A 13,010-nucleotide genomic window follows, 5' to 3' on the forward strand; every position below is an offset into this window, starting at 1 on the left:
CTCTATCTAATGAGCACAGGACTGCAGCCACTCACTAGGGAGTCAAAAAAATTGAATCCAGGCAACCAACAATGAGGAGCTTGACAAGAACTCTGTAGGCTTTCAACACACTTAGTGGGCTAAGGTTTTGGTCCAGGTAGGGAAATTGGAAAACTAAACCAGAAACCTAAACTGAACTGTGGCCACCACAGACCAGGCCTGCTTGTTGAGGGTTAGGAGAAACACAGTGAAACAGCAGGAGACCCACTTTGCAATCAGACAGTCTCGTGTTCAATCTCTAGTTCTTGAACCCACTGGCCATGTGGCCCTGGGCAAGTCACAGCTCCCTCTCTGTGCCAGTTATTTCATCTGGAAAATGGGAAGATCACGCCTATCTTGCAGGTTTTGTGTAGAGATTTTAAATGTTCATAATGCATCTAAGCAGGCATAGAAGACAGATTTCCAAATTTCAATTTTACTTAAAATATTGAATTATTAAAAATCATAATATCAAACTAGTAAAATCATTCGTTGGCAGTGGTGGCTCAGTATGAAAACAGTACGTGGGACTCACACCTAGAAACCCATATACCAGGACTATAAGGGAAAAACTCATTCCAGATACTACTCTCTGAGGGCAGAGGCTGGGCAGGCTGAGGTATAGGGACGAACTTTAGCGCCAACTACTACATGTGGCAAGAATATGTTCAACCTGATGCCAGCCACCAGCCCATGGTCTCCTTGAAGAAGGATAGGGAACATTCTCTTCACTTAACTCACACAATGGTGGACCAGGCAACATCTTTCATACCTATTTCTGTTTTTCTTTTATTACCACCAGCACCAGCCGAGTTCAAGAGATGCTTTGCTATAATGGTGCTACCAAGCATCCCTGTAGAGTTTGTAAACAAATCACCCATTATTCGACAAATCAATATTACCATAAAAAGGATCAATGTTTATAATAATAATAGGATTAATGTAATAGTGAGCAGCACATGGGATCATTTCATCTGGTTTTTCAATGTTGATTCCAAAGTCCTAGTCTTTTCGCAGAGAAAAAGCAGACTGACTCAGATGGGAAAGAGAAAGATTGGAGTAAACGTAGCATCGCTAAGGAAGAATCAGAATCCTCTATCCTTCCTGCAGGGTTAAGAGCAGTGGGTTAGATCCTGGAAGCCCATCAACTCTCTCCCACCCAACTCCATCAATGGCAACTCAAAGCAGATCACTCTGGTCTGGTTCTACTTTCTTCTAGATCCACACCTCAGCTGCTTCCTTCCTGACAGCCCCAACCCACAAGCTTCAAATATTTCTCTTCTGCTTTCTTTCAAAGCTGTGTTGAAAAAAGAAAAAAAATAAAAAGCCTACTCCTAAAGCTCCACACCCTTTACCTCCATTCTCTCATCTAAACATCTAATCTTTTCCTTTTCTAATCATTGCTGTGAAAGCTTCATAGCATAAAACATCCGGACAAACACCAAGAAGAGCTCACTCTCCAGATGCATGGCTTCACATAAGTGGCAGGTCCAGATGTCATTGTGTTGAATTTTTTCTATTTTTCTATAGGTTATAGTATTCACGTATACACATACTTAGTATTCCAGTATTTCTAACTCTGGGTCAGTATGCTTATGTACTCTCAGCATAAAATAATCTAAAGGAAGAACAAATGGGTAAGAGGAAGGGGAGGTGTGCAAGGAACAGAGTCAGTGGGTTGATTTCTATTCTTGGGTCTGCTACTTACTTGTGCAGTCTTGGACAATTCACTCAACCTCTCTGTTCTCACTTTCCTGGTGTATTGAATAATAGATTGGACTTGATTATCTCTGAAGTCCTGTAGCTTTAGAATCCACACGACCCCAAGTTTGCTAATCCATGTATATGCTATGCTTCAGTGAAGCCAATGATTCGACTCCAGTTTTTTATGCCACATTGTTTTTCCTTGCAATGATGCCTCCGGAGTACACATGTGAGCAAGTAGCACACTGGCTTCTTGCATTCAGTCTTTACAAATCAGCCCTTTGATATCTCGAGCTACTTTGCAGGAAACCAGACTAAGCAGTGTTCTCAAATCTCTTAGCTTCACTAATTACATTGCAAAGAAGACCTATTGCATACCTCAGCAGAGTGGTCAGAGAAATATAATAGGAAACCGCAGTTGCAAAGAAAGGACACCTAATTTATGATGTGACTGTGGAACTTTCTTCACTAACACCTCTTGGCACTGAGTGGCCTTTCAACAGTATGGGCACAGCCACCAGTTGCTCAGCAAACACTACGAGAGACAGGTCTGACCCATTTCTCAACTCCCTGCAAGCAGGGACTATAATTGCCCTGGCTTCCCTGGGTTTAGAAATGCCCAAGAGTGTCCAGACCAGGTCTGGCCAAATTAAACCCAATCTGGCACATCCATGCAGACACCATTTTTTAATTAAGAGTTGATTCCTAACCCCAGAAGCTTTTTAGAAACTACATGGTTTCCCCAACACTCTTCCTATCAACTTCTGACTTCTTCTCTTTCAAGAGCTGCAGAATTTGGAGTCAAACAGGCCTGGGCTGGAATTCTGGCTCCGCCAATTTCTAAATGGGGAGCTTTAGGCGAAATCATTTAACCCCTTTGAGTCTCCATTTGTAGAATATAGATAATAATGCTTTCCTCACCTGGGCAGTGTAAGGATTAAATGAGATAATGTACATAAAGGCACCAAGTACATGGCACAGATACACCATAGGCGTGTCACTGTTGTGGATGCCGTGGGCCGCCACCCACCCCATGCATTTATCGTAACGTTTTCACAGTTACAGCAAAAGACAATCTGCTGAATAAGACTGTGTCCTAAAGGCAAGAATGCCAGCGCTCCCATGTTACCAGTGAGCAGGGCCTGAGTGCCAGCTCCGTGTAGAAAAATAAATAAATAAGACCATTATTCAGCTTCTGAAATCTAGAGGGTGGCTGAGAAATGGAGTGCAGCCTCTTTCTGGTGGCTTTGAAGTTGCTCTCTGACACCCTGGGAAGACCATGAGCTTGGGATCATAAAGTCTCCTTGCTTGTACCCCTTGAATCTTTGAGTAGAATTCTTAGCCCATCTTTACCTGGTTTCCTCATCTAAAAAGGGGCACAACGTCTGACACACAGGCAACCCTCCAGATTTGTGGATGTCCCCCCTCCGTTTCCTAACCAACTGTGTCGAGAATGCGAGTAGCTTCTGTACGAATCAGACGGGCATCTCTTCCTTCTACACCACTGAAATGCTGTTTCCTCTCAGCTACTCCATTTGTAGTGCTACATTTCCATTTAAGCTGTAGGGAATTATTTTTCAGTTTATTAGAGAAGATTTGGGTCAGACTGCCTTGAGAGAGAATATAATGGAAACCTCACACAATCTCTGGGTTACATCAAACCAGTAACTACTTATTGAATCTTTTGGAATTTCTGAAGATACGGTTTACTCTAGCTTAGCTCTCTGCAATAGACATCAACCCTACGAGCGCCGTCTCCATTAAGCCAAAAGATCTTGGCATATGTGTTTTGTGAACTGGGTCTTTTTAAAGAGGCATGCTTCCTTCTTTGTTTTTCCATCTGGAAGTAGGAAGTTATACAACATCTAAGACCCAAAACACAAAAGGATTTTATACCAAAACAGTCTCTGAGGACCCATCTATATTCAAAAATAAACCTGCCTTGTTATGCACATGGCTTTTGACAAGTTAAATTGTTTCTTTACAATCGTTGTATCATTCAGATGTGCATTATTTCAAACCAGCTCTCCTTCCAGATGACTGAGGTGTGCAGAACAGTTTTCACATAGCTGACTTTTTAAATTGTATAGGAAATACAAAATATAGATTATATGTTACATATGTATGTATATATTACATATAATATATACATGTGTATGTATATATTGTGTACATAATATATGTATACATGTATATATACATGCATGTTTAAATTTATATCACATATATTACCCTGTTATATGTGATATCAGCACAACTATTTGGTTAAGAGCTATTTGAACAGATGTAATAAACAAATGGGATTTGAAAATAAGCGTGGCGGTTAATTTTATGTGTTACCTTGGCTGGACCGTGGTGCCCAAATATTTGGTCAAACATTATTCTGAGTGTTTCTGTGAGAGTGTTTTTGGATGAGGTCAACATTTAAATCAGTGGATTTTGAGTAAAGCAGATTGCCCTGCGTAATGTAGATGGGCTTCCTCCAAACAGTTAAAGACCTAAAGAGAACAAAAAACTGATATCCCGTGAACAGGAGGAAATTCTGCCACAGAAAACCTTCAAACTCTCCTCTGGGTCTCCAGCCTGCAGGCCCGCCCTGCAAATTTGAACTTACCAGCCTCCGTAATCGCATGAGCCAATCCCTTAGAATAAATCTCTTTATGCTATATGTGTATATATGCATACATAAATACACACATCCTATCGGTTCTGTTTCCCTAGAGAACCCTGACTGTATGGTAATTCCAAACATCCTGAACTCCAAACCACTCTGAGGCTTCTATGCTATCAACCCGCCTTTTGAAGAAAACACGCTGTAATATTGTATTGTTAGGTAATCAGCTGTGTGATCTAATAATTTCCTGTGATTAAAAGCACAGGCCAAAGATAGCTGAGGTCAAGTCCTGGCTCCCCGATGGGGGCCATTTGCCTCTAGGCATAGAAGCCAGGTAAAGCAGGTATGCCTGTGGGCAGCCTTCACTCCACGTGTGGGTTTAGCCTAATGTATTCCCAACCTAGAAGAAGCAAATGGTAGGGCTCTAAGAACCACACCGTGTTGGTTGCTGGGTTTGGTGAGGGAGCAATGACGAGGATTAACAGAGGAAGTTCAGGTTCAGAACTTAACATCCCCCGACACCAAGTAAAGATTCAAACCAAGATGCCATCTTTGATGAACAGGATCATTGCTGACCTTCAAAGAATGAAAATTCTCCTTACCTTAAAAAATACACTGACCAAATTTATTTCCCTCTCATACAGTAGTGTCACCGGAATGAAAGAGAAGATGAGCCATTCGTAAGAAGCCCCAGTGCCTCTTAGACCACTGCAATGATCTGTGTTTGCTATGCGAGGACATCCATTTTTACAAAATGAATACACTAGGGGTAATTGTTTTGCTCTGCAAAAGAACATGTTGCTTTTGGACGGTCTCAAATTAGCAAGAAAATGATTGACGTGCAACCTTAACAGGCACATCTGTGCAGCACCTATTACCTGCTTCCCTCAACATAAGGACTTCCAGCCTATCTCAAACCAGTATAAATGTCTGCAGGTGAGGAAACCGAGGGACTTCCTTGACCTTCAGGTTTCTCCAGGCCTTCCCCTGCAATGAACTTCAGCAGCCTCATGTTCAGTTCCAATCTTCTATTTTCCTGAAAAAGAATCCCCCTGCCTCTGGAGCTGCCTAAGACCTGCAACTACAGACTGAAGAAGAAATTAAAATCCCCAGCCTATGCTTCATCTGAAGTGAGCTAAGATACTTGCATTTGTTCACGTCAAGATCATTAGTCTCTTGGAATCAGAAAACCTGGGTTTGTCACCTGCTGCCCTGTGATTCTGGATAATTTACTGAACCATCACAAACCCCCCACCCCTCACTTCCCTCGTTGGTCAAATGGGCATCACACACATCTCTAGCCTCATTTCATAGTGAATTAAGATAAAACAAAGGAGAACTATGGGGACCCAGGGACAACCTGGATGTCCCCTGTAGCTTCAACTTCTCCATTCAGCTCTGTTTCCTGGTCTGCATAATACAACTTCTACCAACATGCTGTGCACCAAAGTAGTTCATTGGAAACGCAGTAATTAGCATTACAGATAAAACGACACTGCTGCAATGTTAATTACTATAGTGCAGATGTACCGTTAGATATCATACATAACATTGTCAAGCCTTTATTTTTAAATTAAAGTGCAGCAAACCATACCCTGGCGACACAGCTTTTTTTTGATTAATACAAATTAATGTTACTTCGGTGTCTAGAAGAAGGGTTGGGGATCAGGGGGTGTTGCATCTAATTATAGGAACACATAGGAAAATGGTAGAAGGTATGGATTCCCCATAACTTCGTGCCCCCACTCAGGTCTCTCCATAATGAAGTGTGAACTCCATGAGGGCAGGGAGGGGGCCTGGTTTCCCTCACCATAGCATCCCAGCTCCTAGCACACAGTCAGGTGTGTTGAATATTTTCTGAGTAGCTGACTGATTAAACGAACAAATGAATGAATGAGGTTGGAGCCATGTATGCAGAAAGGGTCTGGAAGTGGAGGGAAGAACTAGAAGGCACAGTGTTTCATTCCTGCTTCTCCTAGTTTGGGGTTTGCTTCATGGCCTTCAAAATGATCTTGGATGCTCCTCATGTCTACTGCTTTAAAATCCAAAATGAGAGGCCAGTGAATCATCGCAATGCAGAAGTCAGCTCAAGTTCTTCATTGTGATGTCTAGCAAGCAACATTAACTTCCGCCAAGCTCTGGGAAGTGGGGAAGGAAGATCAACGAGAACCCTCCCACACCACCTAGGCATCCATGCACTAATAGCCGACAGGAAGGGAAGGAAGAGAATGAAAATGTTAGACCATTATATATGTTATTTAATAAATTCTCACAACAACTCATGAGGGAAATTTTTTTCCAATTTTTTTTATTATGGTAAAATGCATATAACATGAAATTTACCATCTTAACCATTTTCAAGTGTACAGCTCTGTGGTATTGAGTACATTAACATTATTGTGCGACCATCGCCGTCTCCAGAACTCTTTTCATCTTGCAAAACTGAACCTTTATGCTCGGTAAACACTAACTTTCCAGTCCTCCCTCCCCAGTCCCTGGCAACCACCATCCTACTCTGTGATTGTGACTACTTTAGATACTGCGTATAAGTAGAATCCATTTACATTTAAAGTAATTACTGATAAGAAGAGATTTACTTCTGTCATGTTGCTATTTGTTTTCAACATGCCATATAGGTTTTTTACCCTCATCTTCATGGGGGTAATTTTGTTATCTCTATTTATAGTTAGGGAAACTAATGCTTCTTTGAGAAATTAAGTCAACTACCCAAGGTCACATGGCTAACAAGAGATAGACTGGGAATCTTGAATCCAGTGCCCTGGATTCTTCCTCCTGCTGCATGCCAGGGTGTTGTCCAAGCACTGGGAAAATGCAGACAAGCATATGACACGGTCCCTCCCTTGTTTCACTGAGCAACAATTTTCTTGTTGATATCAGACAAACACAGATGAAAGGATTTCTAAAAGTGTGGGGAAGCCCAAGATCCTTGCCCAATGGTACAGGGCACACGTGCTGTAAGAATTCAGAGCATGTCCTTGTGTGCTGTCTTGCATGCCACAGATGTCCATGGATGTTACTGGATTGTATCCCTGGCCCTGTCATTTGAAAAGAATTACAGGGATCCACTCCTTCTCTGTGAGATCCACTCCCCACAGCACACGGATGTGGCCACACATAGTAAATGCTGTAATAATGTGTACGTTATTTGACTCAAAATTTGCCTAATGAAATATCCCTGGATTAGTAAAAAGATTTATCCATATGGATGTTGACTACAGTTTTTTTAACAATAGTGGAAAAGTGAAGAGAGTATAAAGATTAAACAATAAGCTATATATTTTTACAATGGAATATTATGCAGCCATTTCAAAATGATATTGCAGAAGAATAATGACATAGAAATATTCATATGTTAGTGAAAATAACATATATAAAGTCATATGTAGACTCATGTTGTATATGAAAAGCATTCGTTATATATTTACACACACATATAAAATGATCTCATAAAATGGCCATATATATAGTCATGAGTGTGAAAATATATACGCCAAAATATTAGTGGTGATTACCGGTTAATTGTGGATTGAGCTGTTCTGTATCTTTTGAACGATATATAATGCCATAATATTATCTTAACAATTATACATTTATACATTTATTTGAGGCTGGAGAACAGGAGTGGATTCTTTGATAGGGACCATTTGGTTGCAAGAAATATGTAACCTGAGGGGGGAAAAAGAAATTTATTGGTAAGATATAAAGTATTTGAGGAAGTACAGCTCAGGCCTCTGGAAAGAACTAGAATGAGAAGATGCAAAGTTATCTGGAGTTCAAATATTAATAGTTGTTCTATTCCTCCCTCTCCCCCCGCCCCACAAAACGTGTGGTTTCCTCTGTCACTGTTGGCACATTTGCCTCATTCTACTCTCCGTCTGATCTGACTTTCTGACGCTTAACAGGTGGATGGTCTGGACCCCATGTGATCTCGCAGTTCAGGCACTCAACAGAGACTATTCAGAGCTTCTGCCCAGAGTTTCTGTTGGTAGTTTTAGACTCACAGGAGAAAGAAGATGATAGACTTAGTATGTATCAGTTCACTCTTGCCACATAACAAACCACCCCAAAATATAGGTACTTAAATAATTGTTTAGCTCCAAGTCTATGGGTCAACAGGCAGTTCTTCTAGTCTAGACCAGGCTAAGCTGATCCTGGCTGGAACAGTCAGTTGGTGGATCAGCCATGGAGTGGCCAGTGTAGGGTGTCCTCTCCTGGGATGACTGTGGTCTGGTCTGCCAGCAGGCCAGCACAGGCTTGTGTGCATGGTAGTCTCAATATTCCAAGAAGGAGTGAGGAAGCATGATGTCAAACCTGGAGGTCTACTCTTAGGACTAGCATGTTGCATCCACTATATGCTATTGGCCAAAGTGATGAGGCCACCCCAAACTCGAGGGGTGGAGAAATAGATCCCCATGTGGATGAGAAAAGCTACGAAGTCACATTCTTAGGAGTGCAGTTACAGGAAAGTGAAGAATGCTGGCCATTTTTGTAAACTACATGTAATCTTTAGGGACCCAAGATGACACAGCCTCCGTCCAGTAGCTGCATCACATTTACATTTCCACATAGTGCCCTTGGTTAATGTAGCAGAGGAGAGAGCCTGGAGAAGTTATTTCAGCCTGAAAGTGACATTTGTCATGACTTCTCACAGCCCAGGGCCACCACAAGGCACATGGTTTCCACCCTACAGTAAGGTGGCAGAAAAAAATGAGTCCACTAGAATATTTGGTGAGCACTACTCTCTCTGCTGTGGTGAGAAATCCAAGAACCAAACTGACTGATCACTCTCAACATCAGTGTCAGAAAGGTGGAGGGTGCCGTAAAGGCCAGTGCTATGGGGGAAATACATGAAAACCGGGTCTCGTGAAGGTATCAGAAGTCACATGAAGCTCTTAAGGAATCCCTAGGGCAGAAGGCCAGGCACAAAGGAGGCAGCATAAGCAGGAAGAAAACCCAAGCAGCTCAGTATCCAATAACCCAGAAGCTTTCCATCCAGGCTCATTCAAAGTTTCCCTTAAGCTGCAGGTCCTACTCCCAAAACTAAGTCAACCCAGGAGAATAAGGAAGTAGAGTCCCGGGTGGGAACAAGGGTTCTAAATCAACAGTTGAGAAGTATAAGGTCATAATCAGGAAAATGAAGCTGAGCATCAAGTCCAAAAAGAAAAGAAATAAGGAAGAGGAATGCCAAGCAGTAAGATTAGCAGTTTGGAGGGGCTGAAGCAAGATGGAATCAGGAATGAGCAGTAAGCCTGGGAATCCATAAAGTTGGAGCTTGCACAAATCTCCTTAGTTTAGCCCTGAGGCCACAAGCTGTAAAGAAGGCTCAGAGTTCTCATTCTTTGCCATGTCTGGTTACAGGGCCAGGGAAAGGGCCTAACCAAGACACACCAGACTGGATGCTTGAGACGTCAGACATGGGCCTTCAGTCTCCTTCTAGGGTCTGCTCCTAGTCACCTATTTTGGCTTCCTGGTCTCATTTGGCCTTCTCAACATCTCACCACTGCTAACTGCTGTCTCCAGTTTCTTACACCTGAGATGTTGAACTTTTGCAGTATGTCTGCATTTCAAATACTTAGGATAAGAGGGAATGATAAGTTATAAGTTATGATAAGTTAACTTTGTGTAAGGTGCAACATACAAAATATTAGTCGCGGTCGGTGAAAAGTCTCCTTTGAGGTCCTACCTCAAATTCCTAAATGATAATGTGGTTTATACCTCACAGAAAGTACCACAGAAGCCAGGCAGGGCAGGAATGCCCTCTGGGGACACTGCCACTTCTGACTCCACGTGTGGACTTAGCCTAATATCTTCCCATCACGAGGAAGCAGAAGGCATTGCATGTACCATGCTGGGTTTGGGGTGGAATGGAAGGAGAGCCTTGCTTGACCTGCTGCTATTGCCTTGCAGGTCAGTGGGACCATGTACAACACTGGAAGACACGTATCCCTCCGCCTGGACAAGGAGCACTTGGTCAACATATCAGGAGGGCCCATGACATACAGCCACCGTCTGGAGGAGATCCGGCTACACTTTGGAAGTGAGGACAGCCAAGGATCAGAGCACCTCCTCAACGGACAGGCCTTCTCTGGGGAGGTATGTGGCTTTGTCAAAGTACTAAGGTTAAGTGTCAACTTATAAGATTTGGTGCCTGTTTATATCCAAAGATGGAAAGATTCTCTTGAATCTGTGAAATGGGAAGGTCCATGCCTGCTTTCTCCATGTGTCTTTTATAGCTTGACATGGAAGTTGATAATAAGCTTCTGGTATTGACCAGAGAAGGCTGCAATGAAACTGGCTGTTTCCTCCTGGGAGGTTGGTGCAGGTCTCTTGGCACTCATGCCCTATGAGCATTATCTCAACCTCAAACCCTCCCCTTTCATGTACATCTTTACTTATATCTGTCTGGGTGATCAGCCTCTCATGGGCCAGATATGACAGCATAGATTCCATAATTTTCCTTCCAGTAGAATTTGTCTTATTTTCACAAAAATATAACATACAGTGAAGTAAATGTCAGGCAGCCAAATAGTTTGCCTGAGTTTCCACGGAATGGAAATGTCATCGTGTGCCACCATTAATGGTGAGTGTCACTCTGTGCTACCATCAACCCAGACGGAACTCAGGCCACAGCAGTGAGCCCAACTACAGTTTCAATTATAGGATGAGAGCTACAGTTTAAACAGTTGTCATCTGTGGTGTGACACTTGACAAGCAAGGTGTGGTTCATTTGACCTGTTTTACCTCCATTTCACTTGAGGGTGTTTATCAGCTGTGGATCAGGGTCCTTATATGCTGAATACCCTATAACCAGGCTTCTGCTTAAGAGTCCTGAATAGTTGATGCCAGGAAGGCTTCAAAATTACCGAAGTATGTACCGCATATGGTCTTTTTATTTTTTTAAATAAAGATCACTTTTAAACCTGGCCTTGTTTTTAATATGTTAAGGCCATACACTGAGAAATAGAGCCGCAACCTTAATGAGTCCAGTGGCCAGACTTTAATGTGTGTTCAAAATGCATCGCTAAGAGCCTGCCTGGGCAATCAGCTAGTTATTAGGGATACAGAGATCTGAAAAAAAAGAAAAAAAAAAGAACGCCTACCATAGAGGAGTTCAAAGAGTGCTACATCCAAATCATTAAAGTATAATGTCATGCTGTAATGGCAATGTACAAAGGTCCCGACAAACTCAAAGGAAGATGTGACAAATTTTGCTGAAGGGTCGAGAGAAGCTTCACAGAGGAGGTGGCCTTTGAACTGGGCTGTGAAGAGAAGCAATGAAGAACAATTTTAGGAGCATCAGCTTTCGAGTCAAAGGACCTGAGTTTGTAGCTCCCACTTTGATATACACTATGTGATCTTGGGATGTTACAGTTTAGATACCTCTCAAGGTTATTTTAAAAATTAAGTGGGATTCCAATGTAAGCACACTGGAAGTACTCAATGATTGATAGACGATGAAGATAAAGCAGGAAATGAGAAATAGCATGAGCAAAGGTCTGAGCATATCAGGGCAGTGTGTACTGGGGGGAGCTGCATGTAGATTTTATCTAGCATTTGATCTGTGATCTATTAGTAATGGCTGCATAGACAATGGGGTTGAGCAGTCCTGTGAGTCTCCCTCCTGGATCCTTGGAAAAAAATGCTAAGATTGATTAGGGATGTCTGCCAAAGGCACTGTAATGAAAAACTTCCAAGAGTTGCATATTCTGAACTAGAGTATAGCAAGAAATGCAATGAATGCAGGGCAAAAACTCACAATTTAAGAGTAAATAACTGGGTACTATCAGTCTGAATTAGAGAATATTCAAAATTGGGTAAACTCTTCCCTTTAACAATATAGGTTATTTTAAGATTTGTAATTATTTTATCTGTTGACTTGCTCATTTGTTTGCTGTTATTTCTTTGCACCCCTCCAAATGGATTGTCATATTCCAGCACCTATCACAACACTGCCTCAGGGTAGAAATATTTGTAAATGAATGAGTGAAAAAATATAGATGGTTACCAGGCAAAAATCTTTACATTGTAGAATTCTGTAGTGTCGCTTGCTTCTTCAATATGTGATAAGGGTGCTTTGTAACTTGAACATGAACTACAACTTTGGAGTAAATGAGTTTTTCCAGAATTCTTGTCGGAAACATAATAATTTGATCTCCTAGTGTATTAATTTTCCTAGACCTACCCCAGACCACAGGTATCAGATGCTCCAAATAATCTGCATTTTAAAAGTTGCTAGGAGAGTCTGAGGATTAGGTTTGTGAAGCAGTCCCCAGTAGTACATTATTAAAGTGTTCTTAATGAAGAAAGCATTCAGTGAGGAAAGCATTTAAACAGGATGGCAAATCAGAATTAGCTGGGGAACACTGTCAAAACATTTATACCTAAGTCCTTCCCCAAACCCGCTGAACCAGAGTCTCAGGGAGTGGGGTCCAGGTATGTGCATTTGTAAAACTTTCCCCAAGAGATTTTGTTTAGCAACCACTATGCAACTTCAGGCCAAACTTTGACTGAAGTATCCCAGTTTTCGAAACAAAGAGGACTTAATCAACAAAACCACACTGCACAAAAAATGGGGAGGGAGTACCCATTGGTAATTGTCCCCTGAAAATGGCAAGGCTGGGGTGCTATCTAGCTATCTAGATTGATGGGACTT

At 41.9% G+C, this 13,010-nt stretch overlaps 1 protein-coding gene across 1 annotated transcript in view; it reads left to right on the forward strand.

The window, feature by feature from the left end:
* Nucleotides 1-13,010, forward strand: part of CA10 (carbonic anhydrase X) — a 520,157-nt gene that overhangs the window by 411,595 nt on the left and 95,552 nt on the right. Inside the window, exon 5 of the mRNA XM_012665679.1 lies at nucleotides 10,265-10,450. Coding sequence (XP_012521133.1) covers nucleotides 10,265-10,450 — 186 coding nt within the window. The remainder of the gene's footprint in view (nucleotides 1-10,264; nucleotides 10,451-13,010) is intronic.

This window comes from Propithecus coquereli, unplaced genomic scaffold (assembly GCF_000956105.1).
Source record: "Propithecus coquereli isolate 6110/MARCELLA unplaced genomic scaffold, Pcoq_1.0 Scaffold121, whole genome shotgun sequence".
In the NCBI taxonomy this organism is placed as follows: domain Eukaryota; kingdom Metazoa; phylum Chordata; class Mammalia; order Primates; family Indriidae; genus Propithecus; species Propithecus coquereli.